Source organism: Eptatretus burgeri, chromosome 4 (genome assembly GCF_056783735.1).
Source record: "Eptatretus burgeri isolate ZD-2024b chromosome 4, Ebu_testis_v1, whole genome shotgun sequence".
In the NCBI taxonomy this organism is placed as follows: Eukaryota; Metazoa; Chordata; class Myxini; order Myxiniformes; family Myxinidae; genus Eptatretus; species Eptatretus burgeri.
This window is the reverse complement of record NC_140964.1, coordinates 92,765,612-92,787,970: the sequence shown is the minus strand read 5'-3', so window position 1 is coordinate 92,787,970 and position 22,359 is coordinate 92,765,612. Positions and strand designations below refer to the sequence as shown.

General features: G+C 42.1%; 1 protein-coding gene across 9 annotated transcripts in view; it reads left to right on the top strand.

Moving 5' to 3' along the window:
• MYO18A (myosin XVIIIA) overlaps positions 1–22,359 on the top strand; it is a 380,371-nt gene that overhangs the window by 61,872 nt on the left and 296,140 nt on the right. For all 9 annotated transcript variants that reach the window (XR_015057662.1, XM_085879337.1, XM_085879342.1 and 6 more), the window contains 12 exons: positions 2,660–2,802; positions 4,607–4,707; positions 5,082–5,145; positions 5,511–5,655; positions 9,160–9,324; positions 9,423–9,513; positions 9,678–9,879; positions 10,143–10,229; positions 10,592–10,736; positions 10,890–11,049; positions 11,178–11,361; positions 11,489–11,720. Coding sequence is in view for 8 of the 9 variants with exons in the window: in XM_085879337.1 (XP_085735463.1) it covers positions 2,660–2,802; positions 4,607–4,707; positions 5,082–5,145; positions 5,511–5,655; positions 9,160–9,324; positions 9,423–9,513; positions 9,678–9,879; positions 10,143–10,229; positions 10,592–10,736; positions 10,890–11,049; positions 11,178–11,361; positions 11,489–11,720 (1,719 nt within the window). In the remaining variant the exon portion in view is untranslated. The remainder of the gene's footprint in view (positions 1–2,659; positions 2,803–4,606; positions 4,708–5,081; positions 5,146–5,510; positions 5,656–9,159; positions 9,325–9,422; positions 9,514–9,677; positions 9,880–10,142; positions 10,230–10,591; positions 10,737–10,889; positions 11,050–11,177; positions 11,362–11,488; positions 11,721–22,359) is intronic.

Genomic DNA, 22,359 nt, shown 5'->3' with positions numbered 1-22,359 from the left:
TTGTATACATGCCGTACCCTCACAAATACCCTGCATTTGTGCTCTGCCATTATTTGTGAATAAAGCCTTTGCTTATATATACGTGCCACACAAATTCCTCCTGTTGACACCCCCCCAACCCCCGTATAAATAAACCCAGACATGTTTTCTTCCAACCTGTCTTTTCACTATTGGTCACACACAGTCCGCTCAAGCGATAGCTGGAGAGTTTTACCCAAACTGTTTTGCTCCATAAAATCACCAGCACTGCACTCTTTTCTTTTCCGCTCAGCAGTAATCTGAGTGCGTGCTGAGGACACGAGTCTCAGTTATTTGGGCCATGTTACCTCCAGATAAACGGTGTTAGACTGAGGAACACTGGGAGATTTGGCCGTCTGATTGATGTTTGTGGTTGCTTCACAACCCTTTGGGCCGTGGAGTTATCCACGGTACGTCAGTCTGCAGGACCAGAGGTTGGGAGGGGTTTGAGGAGTTCCCCTGTTGGCAAACACAGAACCTTGGGAGGTAATGATATGTATGTATATGTGTTTGCATGCGTGTGTTTGTGTTTGTGTGCAAGTTGCTCTTGTTGACTGCCATCTCCAGATGTGAATGGGTTTCAGGAGATGGAACGGAGACCTACCTGGTTTCAAAGTATCCACCTTCGGTGTGTGTGTGTGTGTGTGTGTGTGTGTGTGTGTGTGTGTGTGTGTGTGTGTGTGTGTGTGTGTGTGTGTGTGTGTGTGTGTGTGTGTGTGTGTGTGTGTGTGTGTGTGTGTGTGTGTGTGTGTGTGTGTGTGTGTGTGTGTGTGTGTGTGTGGGGTCTCAGTGCCACACAGCACTATGATTGAAATTGTACGCCACATGACACTGGACATTATGCGGAATTTCTGCGGGTTCCTGCTGGTGTATGTGCATTATAGGGAATGGTCATCTATAAAACAGAGACCCATCCACACAAAAAGATTGGAATGTAGTCTTCAGCAATATCTCATGTCATGTGCAGAAATTTATACTACAATCTCTCAGGTTTAACTTTTGATTGCGATACACTTGAGGAAAACAAAAAACATTTTTAGTTTAATAGATTGGTTGCAGTTTTAACGATTAATTATTCATGTTTGCATCAATAAGTTAAAAAGCAATATTATGTACTTGTAAACAGTGCACATTCTTGGAATGTGTAACTTTTTTTTTCTGATGATACATCCTTGAGGTCGGATTTACCACACATTTTTATAAGGTTCGAACATCGCTATCTCATGGCTTCTAAACTATCCGTACCCGGGATATTTCACATCTGCACTTGTCCTTCCCACGAATATCCCTCTTAATTGCAGGTTAACTTCTTTCTTTTTCGCTCCTCTATTGATTTATTTTTTTCCCATCCATTCATCCACTTGTTTATTGTCCTTGGCTCGGAGACGGGAGACATTAAAATAAGCTCCGTCCAACTGACCGATCATCTGTCCATGTACTTTTGTGGACACGATATTTCAAAAACCGTTGAACATTTCACTTTCATATTGCAGATATGTATTCCTCATACCACCCAAAAGGCAGGGGACCTTGAATATCAGCTCCTTGTGTGTGTTAAATTGTTTCCCCACCTCTCCACTGTCAGTATGTTGGCATCCATCACCTCCATCTTGTTCTTCCATTACTCAAGAGTTTGCATCGAAGGGGGAAAAGAAAAATAGGAGACCCTGAAACGCGTAGCATCACTTTGGGGAAGCTTCATATTTTTTCCTCGCCAAGTCTGTTAATTAACAGTGCCAGTTTCCATCTACCTTCTGCAGAGTCTTGATGCAGTTCCTGCTGAACAATAGTATTTTGCTCCAGTGTTTTGGCAGGGTCTATTCTTCACTCTCTCAAACTTCTTTACATACTTGACATATGATGATTCATTCTTGGGAGTCATTTGGTTCGCACTACTACTGGGAATAATATTACTGTGCTTTCCTCAGCAAAAATAGCATTCCTTTCCTGTAGTAATTCTCTGCAGACGACTGTAGTTGGACCTGTTACCAACACTAATATACCAGAGTACTACTCTCATATACTGCAGCTCTAACTGCAGTATTTTTGCCAGGAATAATTATATTGGTGTGGCATTTTATGATTGTTTGAACAGAATCACAATGTTAACAATCAACCATCAAGCGGCTCCAACCTTAAATAAAAAATAAAAAAACCAAACAATTTGAGCTCATTTTTATTTTAAAAAAAAGAAAGAAAAAGGGTGGCATTTGTTTTGTTTTTCTTTCCTCAATTTCCATAATTACAGGTATTTCCAATGCTCTGTGTATTAAGGACATGAATTGCTTTAATATATAATGAGGTTTTACTGCTTCTTTTAACTGATTTCCAAGCAAACCATTCTGAAAATACCACATTTCTTAACCTTGATTAAATATATATTAAAAAAAAACTATTTGAACCGTGTCATCATTAATTTTCGAAGCAAATGTTTTTTGTTTTTTGAGAAAGAACATCAAAATTTTATGGAATTATTGTCGTTTATTTTGTTCAATGGAGGATCCCATTGATTTATTAGTCCATGGCAAGCCTCTATAGTCGCTACCTTCTGAAAACTTTTTTGTTGTTGTATTTGCAATTCGAGGCAGGTTCGCAATCCATTTGTATGCTCGTATGTTGTGTGCATGTGTATTCTCATCAGGTGAGAGGCTGCAGGCTGTTTTCACAGTTCTTGAGGCGTTCGGGCAGGCAGGGGCTTGTGTGAATGCCTCTGCTTCTCGTGTCACAACCATCCTTTCTCTGGATTTTGAGCCTGCGGGGCAAGTCGCATCTGCCTCAGTGCAGGTATTGAGTTTGAGTTAAAACCAGTCACAAGGACATTGGGTTGATCTCGGTAAATATATTCTATGAAAGATGATGTCGAGACAAAACTAAAAAAAAATCTTTCTAAGATTAGTGAAAAGCAAACTTTGATTTTCATGATGGTCGGATGGAATAATTTTTCAAACCTTGGGTTGGCCTGTTTGGTGTTTTCATCAAAACCAATGGTTCCTTATGCTTGGAACGCAGGTTCAAATCCGACATGCTAAGTGTTTGTTCCTTTTTATGCCTCCGCTGCCAAAGTTGCCAGAGGCATTATGTTTTCGGGTTGTACGTCCCTCCATATCCACGTACGTCCATCCATGCTAATTTTTTTTTTTTTTGGTCTGAAACCGCTCATCTGATTGACACAAAATTTTCACCTTCGGTGCGACTCCTCATTTAGAATGTTTTAATGATGATTATTATGATATGGGTCACGTGGTGTGGCAGCCATGATTGAAAAAAAGAAAAACTTTGGACCTCTGTATCTCTGAAACCGCTCCATTGAAAAAATTGAAACTTGGCACATGTGAAGTAATCGCCATGGGAAACAAGTGTGATTTTATTTATCTATTTATTTTTATTACCTTCGCATTCTGCGAAAGGTTATGTTTTGGTCGCTGCGTATTTATTTATATTATTTGTGAATATGTGTGTTTGTTTGTTATTCGCATAACTCAGAAAGTATTAAACCAAATTGCATGAAATTTGGTGGGATGATTCGTGAGTATCCAAGGACGATTTGATTAGATTTTGGGAGTGATCGGGTCAAAGGTCAAGGTCAAGGTCATGAAAAGGTCAAAAACACTTTTGAGCATAACCTCCTTCATAATACAGCTATTGACATGCAACCACCGCCATATTGTTCCATGACGAGATACCTTTCGGATATGTAGTGTCGGATTTGACGTAACGTCATCGGAAGTGCGTCTAAATGACGTCACAAGATGACGTAAATTTTCAATTTTCGATCTCATCAGTTTTGATCATACCATTTTGTAGGACTTACCTGAAGGACGTCACACACCAAATTTGACTTCGATCGGACTGACCGTTATGACGTCATTGACGTTTGAACATGACGTTTTTTCAATTGTGGCTAAAATGTCCTGATATTTTACATACCATTCCATATTGATGCCATCATAGGTCATGTGGTTTGGCAGCCATATATATCTTTTTTTAACATAAAAACCTTCAAAAATCTTCTTCTCCATAACGGCTAAACAGATCGAGGGGAAACTTTACCCACTGTTCCCCAAGCCTTGGGGAACCAGGGTGTTCAAGAATAATTAATACGTCACATGGTCTGGCAGCCGTATTGGATTGAACGAAAATCTTTAAAAAATATATTTCTCTTGAACTGCTTCATCAACCGACGTGAAATGTCACAATTATGATCTAGTGATAACCGGGAATATATGTTTTAAATTTCAACCTGATCAGTTGCATGGTCTGGCAGCCAGAATTATTTAATGATTTTCGATCTGGGTTCAGGAATTTAAATCAAACTTGGTGCAAGCATGTATAATGATGTCATAATCTGAGCAGTGGCATATCTGTCGGCATCGTGACGTCATAGAGTGCCCTTCTAGTTTTATTACAATGTCGTTGAATTTCCAGTAAAGTATACGTTTGTCTAATGACTCTCCTGCATGTGATTTGTGTATTGACTCCACTGAAAAAATATATAATAATGAAATATGGTTGTGCGACAAGTGTTCTGACTATTGTAAACTCTCTTCTCTGTGCATATACTCATTTTCAAATTCCCATTGATCATCAGACCATGCTCCTGGAAAGGGTGCGTGCAGTGCGTAGGCCGGAGGGTGAGTCATCCTTCCTTGTCTTCTATCAACTTCTAGCTGGAGCTGAATCATCCCTCAGGTATATTGTGTAACTGAAGCTTGCTGTCTTCTACATCTTTTGTCTTGCTCATTTCCTTGGATTTTTTTTTTAAATGGTGACTTGTACAATCCTATTTTTGGCCTTTGCAAAAGAATATGGATTCTCGTGACTGCCTTTCGGGTATTTATCATGTGTTTAAATTTTTTTTTAGGCTTGTGACGAGAAAGACAGAAATCTTCAAGATTGATAAATACAGATCCTATAAAAGTGCACATAATCTCACAGGGTTGTGCACAAATTGAAGCACTTCCTTTTTAATGCCCTGACCTTCCGACTTACTTTGAACTGCAAATGCCCACAGACACTAACAGAAAATGTGATTTCTTACTTAATTTGCTTTGTCCTCATTTCAGGAATGAGCTTCATTTAAACAACTTGGCAAAGATCAATGCTTTTGGGCTCCATCTTCCTTCAAAGGTAATTGTTCTTGCTCAGGAGGTTTTGTAAGCATGATTTGCGACAAACTGCCGACTTGATTTTTATTTCGAATGCAAATTAGAATGTCCAACTAATGAAATGGATGAGAGTTTGATGAGATGAGGAAAAAAAAAACCCCCAAAAAACCAAACCTTTTTCTGACCAGAGCTATGGAAATTCTTCATCAAATGGTTATTTCAGTTGTTTAACTGAGGACCATTTGATTTACAGTGGAGGCTTTAATGGTCATGCAGATTGTTTTTGTCTGAATTTTTCTTGCTTGCATGTCACCTTTTCTTGACCTTTTCCTTCAATTCTCCTCCCAATGTTCACTTGCCCTCCAATTTGCTGCATTGCTCTGGCAGCCTGATGATTGCCAAAGGCTCACTCTGCAGTTTGCTCGCTTGGTGGCTGCCATGTGCTTTCTTGGCATATCCACAGAGGAACAGCATGTCGTCTGGCAAGTGCTTGCGGCTCTGTACCACCTCGGTGCTGCAGGTGCTTGTTCAGGTTTGTAAATGCGTTTTGGTTATATTGCTTTCTAACCAATGATTTTTTTTTCTTCTTTTCTTTAAGATTTTGACCTTTTCTTTTGAATCGTGTCTCCTCACGTTGTCTGCTAACCACACACTGAGCTTATTGGTTGTAAAAAGAAGTCCGCCAGTCCCTTGAGGGCACCCTCCATGTCTGCTCGTCCCTCGGTGGCAGCCTCCCCATTGCTCGGCAGCGCCCTCCCCATTTGCCCTTCTCTCGGCAACGCCTTCCCCATCTAGCCATCCCTCGGTGACGGCCCCTCACTCTCCCAGCCTCACCACCCACACCATCTCGTTTGAGTTTCTTTTTAGTTTTGACCTCATTTCTTCCGTAAAGATCACCGCTTTTTCACATTTATGAAGATTACTTTCATTCTCTTCCATTAACCCCCACTCTGTCCATCACATGAAATCTCTACAGTACCTTTCTGACCTCATTCTTATTTGTACAGCATTTTATATAATTACTTTGCATGTTTGCATGGGCTGCTTTTTCATGACTAAATGCAGTACTCACATTTGTTTCCTTCTTTTTGCATGTTCTGTGTTACATCTCCCAGAGGCAGATGAAGGTAATTTTTTTTTTAATCCTGCGACAGTTTTTTTATTTTTTTTATTTTATATCTCTCATTTCACTTTGGCTTCTGTGGAAAAGTGAATTGTACATTTCCCATTGCATTGTTGCATCACCTCCCGTCTTCCCATTATTATTATTATTATTATTATTATTATTATTATTTTTCTAAATTGTTTGTACGTAATGGTGTAGTTTCCTCATTTCAGGATTGATATTTCCTATGATTCATTTATGCTTTCTCTTGCCCTTTGTGTGTTTTGAGGGAAACGTATTTCAAACTTTATAATAGACCGTACCAATAATAGAGTTCCATGACGAAGATCTTCGATGCAGGAGCAGGTCATTCAGCCCATCAATGCCTGTGCCCTTTTTACCAACTTATGGTTGTTTGTCCATACTCTGTCCTTTTGAAATGCTGAGTGTCAAGCAAGGAAGCAGCATTTTTTTTTTAAGTCTTTGGTATGACTTGGCCAGGGTTTGAACCTCCAGCTTCCCAGACTCAGCAGAGCAGAGGCTCTAACCATTATGACACTGAGGCTGTTGTTGTGTCAGACACCCAGCTAACTAGGAGGCTCGGAGCCAGAGGACCCAAAGCATCCACAAATTCCAAAACGATATTGGAATTTACTGCATTCTATGACTAATACGATCCCCCAAGGATCGTCCAAATGAAAGCTGAAACTGGCTGTGGATAGCACGCAAAGGCAAAAGGTGGCAAGATAGATATTTCTGAAAATAACAACAACACGTGCGGGGTGAAGGGGGTGTGGGGGCGGGGGGTGGGAGGGGGCGTAAGGAAGGACAGGATGATCAATATATAATGGAAAAGATCTGGCAATCAAAAGACACAATAAAAGGAATGAAAGTGGGGAGCAAACACAATCTTCTATGCAATGAAAACTATTCGCACAACAAAGGGAGCCGGTGAGGAATTTAGGCAGGCACGATCTGGTCTTGTGCTGGTGTCGTGCAGCTTGACGTGGCGCAGAGCGAAGTGCGGCTCCGGGCGGAAGATTGGCGATGATGCCAGAAGACGGGGTTGTGATGAGCAATGTCTTTGCGACTCTCCAAAACTGTCCTTTTGTGGGTAACGACGAAAACAGAGAGAGCGATGATATCTCCAAAGGCCCAAATGTAGTCTGCCATGCGCACGTGCGGACGCGACCTCTATCACCTTCGTGATTGCCCTCATGAGCCCTTGAGAGGGGCATAACACCCTATAAGTGTTCTGCCCCTCACAAGGGCTCCACACCTCACTCCTCCTCCATGGTCTGCTCTCGTCTGGCTAAATGGCTTGTGATTAATTATCATTCCTTAACAGAGAGAAGCACTTTGTGTGCCTTTGTGCCCAAGTCCTCCACCTGGCCTCACCTGTGCAGGAGATTTTACATGACATAACCCTATTCTACTCTATTGTTTACAATCACAGCCTCCTCAGTGTAAGTTTTACCATATGACTTACCTCCACCAGATCCCTGATCTTAAAGTGTAATTCTAACCTACTTGAACACATGGTCCATACTATTCTTAACACTATACGTATATCTCTGGATCGTGGACGATAATTTCTGATACACAGATTGCAGCAAATGGAACATCCAAGGTGTCCTTCATTCGAGAATAACGCAGCTTTTTGTAAACTGGAAAGATGCAACCGTAATGGTGGAATTGGAATGCTGATTTTGCGTTCTCAAACATTTCGTTCACCGAGAATTAACAGGGTCCAACTACACTTTTTTAAAGTTTGAGAAAAATGAAATCAAAAATTCAAAGTGGAATTGCTGCTGTCTCATAACATTTTATTTTCATATCGTGTGCTACATAACAGGTACATATAAAGGTTACATAAAATAATCTTAGTTTCCTCTGTTGCCCTTCTACATGGACTTCTTCTAAATTTGAATGAAATGTCAGATAGACCCTGTTAATTCTCGGTCGACGATTTGGGGATAAGACGATACACACAGATGAATTGAATCTGAGGATTGGTGAGAGATTTTTAGTGTTGTCATATTATAAGGCAAATAGGGATACTACTGTTTGGCATCTGCAAATTATGGCTGTTTTTTGGGAGTTCTGTTTTGTGGTCACAGGTGACATGATGGTTTTCTTTCAAATACATTTGTTTGAGATGGAATGGCAATGACACTTCAGCATTGATCTTCGATGCGTGTTCTTGAAAATGGAAATGCTCTTGCTGATCCACCTGACTTATCAGATCATTTGTTGGTGGTTCCAGCTTGGTTCAGCGAGTCAAGAAACTGATACAAACTGAATAAGTGCAATGCAACATGCTATAGTAGAAATGAGGTGTAATTTAAATGGCCCTGCAGTTTATTCCTTTTGTTTAATCTTCAGGGTAATTCACATTATGGTATTTTGGTATTGTCTTGTGTGGATTAGGTTTGAATTTTTAAAGCGTAAGGCTTGCTTTGCACTGTTAATAAATTAGGTTGGCATTACATTGATATTACATTACATTGATAAAGTTGATAAAGCTAAGTTCGCACCCAACTGTTTCTTCGGAGGTTGTGCCAAGCCTCTCTGAGAGATGACCACCATTTTTGAGTTTTGAATTTGGCAATTTTGCAGAAGTTGGACAGAACTGCTCCTTTGAAAGTCTCTTTCAATGCTCACTGTTGCAACTCACTGTTGTCATCACATTTACGTTGGAACATTTGTTTCGAGTTTGGAGAATATGTCGATGGTAGTATTGCATAATCGCATATTTTGAGAGGTTATGATGATACTTGTGCACAGAAGCATTGTTCTCGCCATGCGTCTTTTTGTCACAGTAGATTATTTGTCATGAAGTAACTTGTTTGTGAATTGATAGTATTTTGTTGACTATCATTTCTTCACCTTTTTCCCTCCCTCTCACTGCTGTTTCCTCTGTGCTCACAGCTGGTGGTCGAGCCACATTTGCAGCCCAAGAGTGTGCCCAGCGTGCAGCTTTTCTGTTGGGCTGCAGCCTGGATGAGCTGGTCGACGCTGCATTCAGACCACAGACCCGTGCCTCATCTGTCAGTCCACGCTCGGCATCGCCACGATTCGATGACCTCTCTGACGGTAAATGCCTTGATTTTACTGCCTTACTAAGGTCTGTCTGTGCTCTCGGTTTTGCCTGATACTTATTTCTAAGGCATTGCACATGCCACTGTATGCAGATGGAAAGGTGTCTGCACGTGAATGTTTGGAGGCATTTGGGACTGCACTTTATGGTGAACTCTTCAGAGTAATTATCTCGCTCATCAACAGGTAAGACTGCATAGATTGAATATGTCATTTAGGAGGTACATGTTTTGGTTTCTTTATGCAGTCAAACTTTCTTCCCGTTCCTGCTGTGGAATCTTTTTTTTTTTTTTCAATGGTGACTCTAATCTTTGTTTGTTATTCTATTCAAACTCACCTCGCTTCTCAAGGGCACTTAAGTGCAGCCAGCATTCCAGAAACTCCATCATGCTCGTTGATGCGCCAGGCTGGCAGGACCCTAGAGAGATATCCGTGAGTGTGCCTGCACGCTGCGCCACATTTGAGGAGCTTTGTCATAACTACTGTCAAGAAAGGCTGCTCGGTCTTTTCTGCGAGCGGATGCTTGGGGCACCTTTGGACCGTTATAAACAGGTACAGTTGGGATGACAAACTACATCATGGATTCTTAGAGTTATCCAATGGATAGCGGTTGTTTACCTTTTATCGCTCACTGGACTTTGTTTGTTTACATTTATTCATTTGGTTGATTGATTCTTTCGGGGTTTACCTTCACCTCGGTAATTTTTGTTTCTGCCTCTGCACGAGCCTCGTCATTTACCTTGCACTCGCGCACCTGCACTTTTTTTTAACCCATTAATATTCCTCCTACATGGCCCTCTTGTCGTGCTTATCAGGAAGGTGTGGAGTTAACCCTCGATGAGTTGGACCCATCGCCCCCTTTTTCTATCGCTGCACTGGATCTTCCTCCCCAGCAAACACTGGTGTGTCAAGGAAATCAAAGTGAAATTTATTTTTGTCATTCATGTAAATAGCAACATTCCTGTTTGTTTTGTTACAATCAGGTTGCATTGGATTGCAATGATTTTTACCTTATAACTTGTCTTCAAGATTCTGAACAAAAAGAATCCAAGATTATTGCATTCTTAACAATCCATGGATTGAGATTGTTAATATGGATCTAAAATAATCCATTTATTCTTAGAATGCACGTCCATTTAAAGCCGAGATTCCAGGCATGTCGGAACTGAACTCGCAGAACAGATATCTAATCTGGGACTTGATTAAATTTGAATGAAGAAACAAATGATGAATGAAAAGTTTCTGCCATACTGGGATGTTTTAGAAACGTGGCTTAGCAACTGGAAGATCGAATGAAGTCAAGGGCCTTCTTTGGCTGATGGAGGAAGAGAGCTTGGTGGCAGGTGGCAATGAGGATGTCCTTCTGGAGAGGTTTTTTTCTCTCTTCGGGCAGTGTGATGATCGAAAAGGTATTTGGTTCACTCCTATATTCTCTTGCTGTTTGATTAGTTAACTTCTTTTTTTCCAAAGTTAACGGCATGTATAAAACATGGAAATACTCATCCAACTCGTTTCCTATCTCAAGCCACCATCTCAATTCTTCCCTCTATCCTTTTTGACAGGATTGTCACCCTTGAGGCGGAGTGAGCATGCACAGCACTTTGTAATACGCCATGCTTGGGGATCTCGGCGGATCGAGTATGATGCCCATGGCTGGTTGGCTCGTTCACGCCTCCTTCCCTCATCCCTTACTGCCCTGCCTCTCCTCCAAGACTCTCAGAAGTAAGCAATTTTGGGACAGGTGAAGGATGGGAAATTATTTTGGCAAGATGCTGGTTTGTCCACATTTCCACTCTGCAAGATGTTTTGTGTGACTAGCTTTTGCTCCTGACTTGTCTCCGGGCTTACAGGAAGATGATTGGCAAGCTGTTTGCAGGCCGATCTGGTGCTGCTGCTATGTCAGGATCAGTTGCTGGCCTAGAGGGCAGCTCCCAGCTCGCTTTGCGCCGTGCCACGAGCATGCGCAAAACGTTTGCTACCGGAGTGGCAGCTGTAAAGAAACGATCCCTGTGTATCCAGGTCAAACTCCAGGTGGTGAGTGTTATGGGATGTGTGGGGGTTGTGAGTTTGAGTGGGTGCCTATTGGTGAATGAAGATGAAGTGATTGCAATTCAGAGTTCCTCCAGTTTTAGCATTCCCTCGTCATTCCCCCCATTCGCAGGATGCTCTTTTTGACACGATCCGCCGATCGAGGATGCTTTTCGTGCATTGCTTTGCACCGAAGGCTGATGCTGCAGTAAGTGTAGGTCCTGGTCGTGTCATGGGAGCTGATGGTAGCCCAGAACACAGCGGGCCTGCCGGTGATGGTGCGATGATGCAGTTGGACATACCTCAGCTACGCAAGCAGCTCCGTGGGAGCCGTTTGCTCGATGCCTTGAGGTTGCACAGGCAAGGTGTGTTTAGAAGGAATGATTGTTAGCTGATTGTAATAAATAATCGTGATGTTTTAAATTATAATAATCGTGATACATAAAACACAAACAGTGGTTGCATTTTCTAACATACCCTTAAAATCTAGTGACCAAGAAGACTTCCTGAATGAAAAAAAGAATATCATGTATCATCATGCAATTAGCCGCAATGCGAGCTGTGCCTAGTGCAGATTGCAGGGGATTTTTTGTTTTTCTTTGAGCTTCTGCTTGTGATTTTGAGTGCAGCAGGTGTTCTCAGGTCTGTATGATCCTCCCAAAAAGAAAATTTTGCCGTGCCTGATCTGACTTGCTTCCTTAATTTCCTGTGGGGCACAAGAAGGTTAATGCCTGTAAAGCCCACCTTGTTATACCATCTTCATATCTTAAGATCTTCAGATAGTCGGAGCCCTCTGAAAGGCCATAATCTTGTCTAACTTGTGTCGTTTATTCCACGTGCTGTTAATTACACAGCACTTAATAGACAAGGGTGGGGTAATATATGCATCATCTCCATACTTTTTGACCCTGGTACACTGAATCCAATGGTGAGACAGCTGCCTCAAGCCTCTTGCTTTCTCAAATTTAAAGACTCATCCAAATTTAAGTTCATTTTTTGTGTGTATATATATATATATATATATATATATATATATATATATATATATATATATATATATATATATATATATATATATATATATATATATATATATATATATATATATATATTTGAGGCTCATGGAAGATCTGGTACAATGAACAGATCGGCACCTAACAGACAAAAACAGGATGCAAAACTCACCGACATGCGGTGAACAAAATGGATCATCCCACCATCACCTGTCTGCAATGGTGAAGTCATAGACCCTTAGAACAGATATTGTGAATCTGTTCCCGTGTCGTCTCATCCATTCTTACGCGGTCCTGTTGTATCAGTTCTGAGGTTAATTGTTTGCATCGGCCTTGGTTACGTTGTATGCTCATGAGTCTTGAGCCTTCTGCTCTTCCTTTCCTCATTTGCTTCTTTCCTCAATTTGATCTTTGCTTTTTTCTCATTGCTTTTTCTCCATGATACTTGTCCCCTTTCTTCTCAAAAAGCATTTTTTTTTACATGAACACTATACTCCCCCTCCTCTCATACCCCCCAAAAAATCCCTGAACTCATTCTTTCCTACTACTCCTTCCTTCAAACATTCTTCACATATTTTCCTACTCATTACTTCTTTCTTTCATCTTTTTGTTTGCATAACTAATTGTTTCATCGTTTTATTCAAAGCTTCTTTTAAATGACATTTTAGTGCTTCATAACCCTTCACTGTCCTTTCCAAATGCCTCTTACCCAGACCTCCTCTTCCCACATTTTCTGTTCCCTTTCTGTTTGGCTCACAAACCTGTCAACCGTTTCCTGGCATTGTGATTCTACAATGCTCTGCTCCTTTGTAATTTCAATTATCCTTTCCTTTTTTTCAACCTGGTGTGGTGTCTGTCTTCCTTTGGCAAAACTTGGAATTCAGAAAAGCAACCTGCCCAGAGAGTGCGGCAAATGCGTGTTCATGGTCGTTAATCCTTTTCATGTTTGGACTCCACACCACATGTCTTGCTGCCCCCATCATGCTTGCTGCTGCCCCCATTCTGTGCCTCACTACATCCTCATATTTCTCCCCACACACCTTCTTAGTAGTGCGTCTGTGTTCCAATATGTCCATTCAAGTTACTGCTGTATCTCCACAAATTGTATGCTTGATGGAAACATTCCGATCACAGGATGTGTCCAATTCTTCTGTCTTCACTGTCTATTCTCTCTTTGTTGTGACAGGCCTCTCCTCCATTCGATAGGTGATGTTCCTGTCTTTCGGGGGTTTATTTGTCACTGTCCACTCTCCACCCGAACCTATCCTAGCCTTCTCCAAGTCTTCCTAGCCTCTCCGAGCCTTCTGGAATACATCTAGCTGTATACACCTCCAAAACCTCCTTATGTTCATCTGTGTGCTGTACCCCCATCCAATGATGACTACATGTATGCCTTGATTTCTGTTAATATGGATCGACTTGGAAGCATTCATTTATATCTATCTGTTCCTCATCTGTGGCATCTTCATCTGCAACCGTGGCAGAAGACTGGGTGTCAGCTTGGTAACAACCAGCCATGGTATTGCATGCAGCAAAGGCATTCTGTGACCATGGAGGTGTGATATAATCTGTAAACATCCCAACATGGTATATCCTCCCTCCTGGTACTTTGAAGTGACAAACTTGCCATCAAACTCTGGCTATTGTGAAGTAGCAACCTCAACATTTCAGAATATCCATCCATCCAATGGGACCACACTCTGTACAGAGTGTTGATGCTGCCAAAGCATTCTCCTGGTTTATTGGGCACAATCCTGGGCGGGTCTACACTCCGATGCAGGATACTCGAATGGCTCAATCATCCCAGCAAGCTGGAACTCATTTTGCCGACCTCAGAAGGATGACAGCTGAGTCAACCCCACCTGGTATTGATTCAATGGCCTAGCCCAATTTGAACTCAGGATCCCAGGATCCCAAGCCCACCACCCCAACCATTAAGCCAACATCAGGTATTGCAGAATGTGGTTGTTCGTACAGGTAAACTGGCAGGGACTGCAATCTGCTCTCACACATTTATTTGACTCCTATGCTCACTTGCACAAAAGCCAACTCTGTCACATGTACCGGTTTACTGTGTCCTGGCCTCAGCCATCCTCTCCATACTTTTTGACCCTGCAACACTGAATCCTATGGTGAGACAGCTGCGTCAAGCCTCTTGCTTTCAAAACTTTAAGACTAATCCAAATTTAAGTTAATTTTTTTTGTGTATATATATATATATATATATATATATATATATATATATATATATATATATATATATATATATATATATATATATATATTCGAGGCTCATGGAAGAGCTGGTACAGTGAACAGATCAGCACCTAACAGACAAAAACAGGATGCAAAACTCACCTACATGGGGTGAACAAAATGGATGAAGAAGGAAACTCCAAAGAGGAAAAACTGGAAATTGGAAGATGAGGTGTTTGGGTGGGGCTAAAAGGGGGGGGGGTAGACAAGGTCATGGTTTCGGATTGGGAAAGATCTGAGAATGGTGGTGAACAGCTGTCTTGTAGACCTGGAAGGAAGAATGAGATTGCAGAGGATGTGGAAGTTGATTCCACAGGTGGGGGGAAAAAAAAGGAACAATTAAGTGGAGGTGAGCAGTGATCCTGGATTTAGGTAGTTTCACCAGAAGGGGTTTTATGGTGGATTGTGCGAGCCCTGCAGAAACCTGGGGGGGTTGGGAGGGGGATGACAAATCAAGGAAAGAACAGAGGGTTCAAGACCAAGATCAGAAAGGAGGCAGTAGAAGATGGAGAGACCACTGACCTGTCTGCGATGGTGACGTCATAGACCCTTAGACTTAGGTTCAGCATGGGAGATTCCATTGAACTTGAATCCTTTCTTTCCACAGCATCAAAATGTGAGGCAGGGGAGCCAGCCCAGAGAGAAGAGCAGTACTTAATCAAGCTGTGGATGAAGGCCTTGTCGGTGGATAGGAGTTCAGGTGTGCCAAGGAAGGAATTTGTGTGATTGAAAAAGACTGGCTTTGGAGGCCAATTTTGAAATGTGGTTTGCCCAAGAAAGATCGTGACTAATAGTGAGACCCATGAGTTTAAATTACTGAACTCCCTCAAGAGGATTGTTAAGAAAGTAGATAGGAGGATTCGCCAGATGATCCTTTTGGAGAGAAATGGTGAGTGTGAGAGATTTGTCAGGATTGTAAGATGCATTCCATTTGTCAGGATTGAAAGATTTTCCAGAGTCAGAGAGATCATTGATGAAGATCAGGAAAATCAAAAGGCCCAGAACACTGCTAACGGGAACACCAGCCTTGACAGGGAGAGGAGATGAAAGGATTCCATGGAGTGACGCACGTTGGCTACGAGAGTAGAGAAAGTCAGTAATCTATGTGTTCAGTTGGCCTTGGATGCCATATGCGGAGAGTTTGGAGAGAAAGGTGAGATGCCAGACTGTATCAAAAGTATGAGATATGTCAAGAGAGATGGCCCTGATTTAATGTCTGACATTGAGGGTCTCATCCATTGTTGTGAGAGTGGAAGCAGCATGCCCAAGGTCGAGTGACCTGGTGTGAAACCAAATTTGTCATCTGAGGTGATCTGAGGTGAGAAAAGGAAGAATTTCATATTAACTGTGATGATGGATTATATGACCTTGCCGATGATTGGAAGTAAGCTGATAGGTCTGTAGTTAAGGGGATCAGTTCTTGCCCCACTTTATGTGGTGCAGTAGTGATGGTGGATTTCCAAGCAGATGGAAGATGACCCAGCACAAATGACAGGGTGAAAAGGGTAGAGAGGGGATGTGCAAAAGCAGCAGAGCAGGTTTTTAGGACACATGATCTGATGCCGTCGAGTTCAGTAATGAGTCAGTCGAGGGTTGAAAGAACCTTCTCCACCTTCTCATGTGCAAAGGACACACAGTCCAGGAGCATTTGGAGACGACAGGGAAGGTTGGGCTCCGAGAGCGAGGGGTTGAGGGTACAAGATTTTGAAGCAAACATAATTGAGGCATTCAGCCTTCTCATGAGCGGAGTCAGCTGTGGTGTCTTTTGAAGTAAGGAAAGGGAAGGGATGGAAAGGGAGCATACTCCAGCGACAGATTTAATAAGGTGCCACCAGATTTTTAAAATCAGACAAGTTTAAAAGTTCATTATTGAGGTTGGGCAGATGTTGTTTCAGAGCAACAGCCTCACCACAGTGGGTGGAAGGGTGGGATAATTGAAGACGAGGTGGAGTGAATCTGTGCATGAGAGAGAGAGAGAGAGAGAGAGAGAGAGAGAGAGAGAGAGAGAGAGAGAGAGAGAGAGAGAGAGAGAGAGAATGAGAATGAGAATGAGAATGAGAATGAGAATGAGAATGAGAATGAGAATGAGAATGAGAATGAGAATGAGAATGAGAATGAGAATGTTTCTATGGAAGAATTCCTAGGCTGAGTTAACATCAAGGGCAGTAGATATGGGAGACCAGTCCTGAAGAGAGATGGCTGCTTGCAGTCCCTGCCAATCTGCTAGGGTGAAATGCCAGTGCTTGTGTGAAATGCCAGACTCACACCACTGTTGAGGCAGTTCACTAAGAATAGCCAGAGAGATGTTGACTTTCACAAGCATCTGATCAGATGAATCAATTTGAGCAGAGGAAGAGCAGGAGACATTTGCAGGAAAGTTAGGAATCACTCAGCCCAGAAGGGAGGATTTGCCATTTGGAGAAACTCAGGTTGGAAGGTTTTCATATTGAGTCAGTCCTATGGCTTCACAGAAGTCCTTTGCTGAAGTGCCATGGTTGATGGGAGAGGTACCAACACCCAGCCAAATTGCATGGTGACAATTAAAATCGCCACTAATGAGGAAGAGCGGGAGAGTTGAGATGAGTGGTTAAAAGTTTGTCCATGTTGTGTATGTGAGAGATGGAGATGGAGATGGAGATGTAGATGGAGGAGTCATTGTGAGGAGGATGGTACAACACAGATGAACAAGAGGTAGGAGCAGAGGGGAAGTTGCAACCAGAGGTACTCCTGGGGGTTTTTAGGTTTGAAGGTCAGTACAAGGGTAGTGGGAAATTGAGTTATTGATGTAAAGTGCAACTCCACTGCCGGAGCATGGTTCAAGCTCATCAAATCAGAGGACAGTAATCGGGGAGAGACACGAAGGAGTCTCGGACGTCCTGTGGGAGGAAGGATCCTGTTAAACAGATACTGTTTGGTTTATCGGCAGCGGCCTGGATTTAGAAACCTGCCAGGTTAGAACAGAGATGCCAGATGTTTAGAGATGGTGGGATGGGGGTGGAGATGGGGGGGATGGGATGAGGCGTTGGATTGGCGGGGTGGGAGGAAGGATTGGGTGCAGGATGGGGGGAAGCTTTGTTGGGGCTAGGTGAGGCTTTGGGGGGGAGTAGGGTATGGGGGAAGGTCTGAGTGTGTGGTGTGTTTGAGAAGGTCTGAGTATGTGGGGTGGTGTGGAGAAGGTTTGAGTGTGTGGGGTTTTGGGGTCAGCTTTAGAGGGTTAGGTGAGTCAGAAGCATTTAAGCAATGGGGTGAGGGGAGAGCATTTAGTGAGTGGGGTGAGGAGGGATGCAGAAAAAGAGGACATGAAGCTTTGAGGGGATGGGGTGGTGTTGGATGATTTTGCTGATTCCATATTCCCAACTTTGACAGATGGAGATAAACATAATTGGATGGGAGATTTGAGCAGTTGTTAAACATAGGGAGAAATGCTCTGCTGTATGAGTTGGGGGAGGGGTGAGAGTTGTGGACAAGTCCCAAAGCAGACAAAAACCTCAGAAAAAGAATCCTTTTGAAGAAGAAGAAGAAGAAGAAGAAGAAGAAGAAGAAGAAGAAGAAGAAGAAGAGAACCATTCGTGATGGAAGAGAAGCACACATGCGGCATTGATGAAAGTTACATATGTTGAAATGTGTTCTCAAAATGATTTTTAGGGTTTTTTTTTTCTCTGAAATAAGCTCATCGAGTGGGTGTCTGGCCATCCGTCCGTATACCCGTCCATTAACATTTCATGAAAAAAAATCTCTCAAAATACCCGACTGATTATAGACCAAATTTGGTACGATGCATCAGAACAGCAAGGTCTCATGGGGTTGTGCTGCCCATCCGTATGTGCCTTCTATAAGGGGGGGGGGAGGGGGTTTGCCACAAATATTGGTATTTTATTCAAAAATCTTCTTCTCAGAAACCGCCTGACAGACCCAAACCAAACTCGCCATTTTTTTGTTGTTGTTTTTTTGAGAAGCATTTATATTTAATGGGGAAGGGGGGTTGGGGAATGCAGAACTAGGAGTAGAAGGAAATTCAATAGAAATGAGTCGTCGTGGAGTGAAATATATATTGAAATGAGGTGAGGAACATGAAATAGGATAGGATGGATGGTGTTTAGTAAATAGAAATAGTATACCTGGGAATATACGCAGGACTAAAACTAAAGCAGGGCACATTTTCTATCCAAAAAAGGCTTTGGAAAAGGCCATTTAGGCCTCGACAATACAAATAAACAATACAAAACGACGAACGAATTTACATCAAATATTGCCCTGGATAAAATAACAACACTGACGGATGACACACACAAAACAGGACGAATCCTGTTCGGAAAACTCAGCTTTCATGAGGTGGGACAGAGGAGAGGATCCTCAATGTAATCATTGCTCAAATGTTACCATGCACACGTGGAGAGCCCAAACCGAAAGTAATCTAATGGCAACTTTAGGTCACACTCTGGAATGCAACGAGTGTGTCCATCCTTTTGCATAAAAGCCAGAAAATGTCATCTTGCAAATCCCAAGGCTGAACTCTGACCAGTCTCCTTCCTCACATTAATAGTGGCATTTTGTTTATTCCTTTTATGATGGATGCATCCCATCCATCACCTCCCTCAGCTGAGACGGCATCACTGCAGACTCTGCTAGATTTAAGGCAGAATGTCGTAAATCTGTGCTTACCGCCAGATCTCTTGTATCCAACCTGTCCTGCTTTGTCATTTTCGTACCCGCTCATACCCACTGTCTACTTTTCTCTGTGCCCTTCTCACCTACGAGGATAGAAAGTTCTGTCCAGTCCTCGACTCTGTTTCAGTGACACGTATATAGCATCAGTGCCCATGCTCTCAAATCCTGTTGTTGCTTTTGCTTCTCTTCAGTCTGTCCTTCTTGTTTGGTTGCCTCCCATCTGCCTCAAAGTAACTATGGGCTGGCACCAAGCATCACATATGTCTCTCCTGTGTTGTGTGGAACTTAATGCTCTCACTATTATTGGAATCTCCCACGATGAGGCCGAGGCATGAGGGTGTGTTCCTTTCACGTCCCAGGCATGTCTGTAGCCCTTGTGTTTTTTTACCGCCTTTCCTTCGGTCCAGCTTCCTCTGCTCTTTCAGCCCTCTGATCCTCCACAGGAACTCCAGGATGGACGAATTCTTTCACGAACCATCTCCTTGATAAACTGTCAAAATCTGTACTTGGTGCCAATGGCAACTCATCTATCTATCTATCTTTATTTATTTATTTATTTATTCCTCTTTTCTCCCACTTGTGGAACCACATTTTAGAGTTTGTTCAATCACATTATACAGGGCTGCAAGCAAGTAATGCCATCCCCATCACTGCCATTTTATACCGCTATTAACTCTATTTAATTCAAACTTTCTTTCTTCCATCATTTCCTTGCATGTGTCCACTGTCCCACTGTCGGTACATTGTCTTTTAGCTTCTGTCATCTCGCTCTTCCATGAGCCGAGATATTCAATATAAAAAAAACTGAGATGTCTTCCTTAGAATGACCATACATTGAGCATTTAGAAATTCATTTTGATGTTGGAACTTTTACTGTGTAAAAGCGGAATTAGTAACAAATCCCCAAATAAACTTCACAAGCTTTTAATGTTGACTCGGTTGTGAATTTTAAAAGATGGGTTTGGAGTTGAGGGGTGAGGAGTGCAGTTGAAGGGGGCAGGTGGGGGGGGGTTAATTTGTAATAATTGCTGGATATCTTATAGTTTATTAGCTCACCTGGAACATTGTTTAGGTGAGCTTATGGGATTGTGTGTCCGGCCATCCGTCCGTAAACACTTGCAACTTCTTCTCTGAAATTGCTGATGAGATTGTGACCAAACTTGGCTAAAATGGTATTTGGTGTGGTAGAATTAAAGTTTGTTCATGGCATCCCCCCCCCCCCACCTATAAGTAGGTCATCGTGAGGTTTAAAGGTCCCAAAAGTACTCGAATTTCGATCTCGTTTGGCCACCATTTTGGATTACTGGAAAACTTTTAACAATATTCTTCTCTGAAACCACTTAACCAAATCATGCGAGACTTTAAATTTGTGATCAACTACCCAAGAGTACTGAAGTTTGTTAATAATAACGTCATCATAAGAAAACCTTTAAAAACTCTTCTCTAAAACCGCTTTACTGATCGATGCGAAACGTTACATGTGTGGTCGACTACACATAGGAAATACAAGAATGACGATACTGTGGTCACAACCTTCGACAAAATTTGGTAACGGGCCGATTGGGAAACGTGCATTTAAAGCCCTCTTAAAATATGAACAGCGTGATTGGGAAATGCATATTTACTGCGCTATGAAAAGATTAACTTGACACTTCTTATCCATGTCAACCTCCGCCATGGTTATATCAGAATGAGATGCTTCGTCACACGGTCATGGATTGTTTAACCCCAATGTGAGGCCATTCAAAAATTACGTAATGCTATTTTTTATAGTAACTTACATAACGTGATTACCATGCGTTCTGATGTACCGTGTGTTCTGACAGGATTGATTTAAACATTACTATTATTCGACATATGATTAGATTTTTCGGGATCCCTCATTGTAAATAACACTCGACCCAAACAAAGCCATTTAAAATCTAACGCAACAGACCCTTACATTATATGATCAGCAGAGGATACAGGCCTGACATCTGAGGCCTAAGATGGCAGCCATGTCATTTTGTCTGGATGCCTGGTGTGTGGAGTCGAGCAACAAATGTGGGTGGGGTCCGGCAGCTGTTCGACCAATGGGTGCACATTTCAAAAATCAAACCCCAACAAGAACCCCAACAGCAACTCGGAACTCTTATAGACCTGCGATATGTCACAGGAAAAAACTTGATAACAATGACGTTATTGGTCACGTGGTCTGGCAGCCATATTGGATCAAAGGAAAACCTTTAAGTTTCATCTTCTTTGAAACCGCTGAACTGATCAATGTGAAACTTAAAATATATGATTGACGAACTATGGGAATGTTTGATGAAAAGAAGTTGAACCAAAACATAATATGGCCACCAGTAACATCATAATAGAGAAATTGGGCAAAATCTCCATATTAATTAAGGACACATTGGAGTTGCACCCTGTCAGTTGGCTAAATATGACAACAGGAATTGGCATCATCACACTGGAAGTTGGCGATATCTAAGGCTCATATAATTGGGCAAAAATATCTTGGTTGGCAAAAAATAAGGCTCATGGATATCAGAGGGTTGACCTGTGAACATCATGTCAATACTACCTGACCTAAAATGTGTATTCCAAATTCAGATTACTTTTAATTCATTGTTCTTCGATGTTATCTACTTTTTTTATAGAATGCAACCAGCATTGCATAGATGGCAAGTGACCCGGGTTTCACGGATTTGACCCATTTTGCTTCTGAAAACCCGCAGAGCCATTCTATTGTAGTCAAAACCTGTGTTAGAAGGAAAGTACGATCAATTTGAAAAACGCAACGTTTCCCTTCCATTCAACTCACAAAGATTGACACACAGACCGATAGACCTGGGATGCGTTCAGTTACCAAGTTTCTTGTAGAGTGCTCGCCAAGTGGCTTTAGCACTCAAGCATTTCATTCGACACTTGATAAGGAATGGCTGGCTTGGCAAGCGATAGAAAGCTTTTTGATAATTGAACACAACCCTGGAGTTACCAAGCAGCTAGCGTTTCATTGGAGTGCTTGCTTGAGTGTTTAAGCCGCTTGGCAAGTGCTCTGCAAGCTGATTGGTAATGGAAC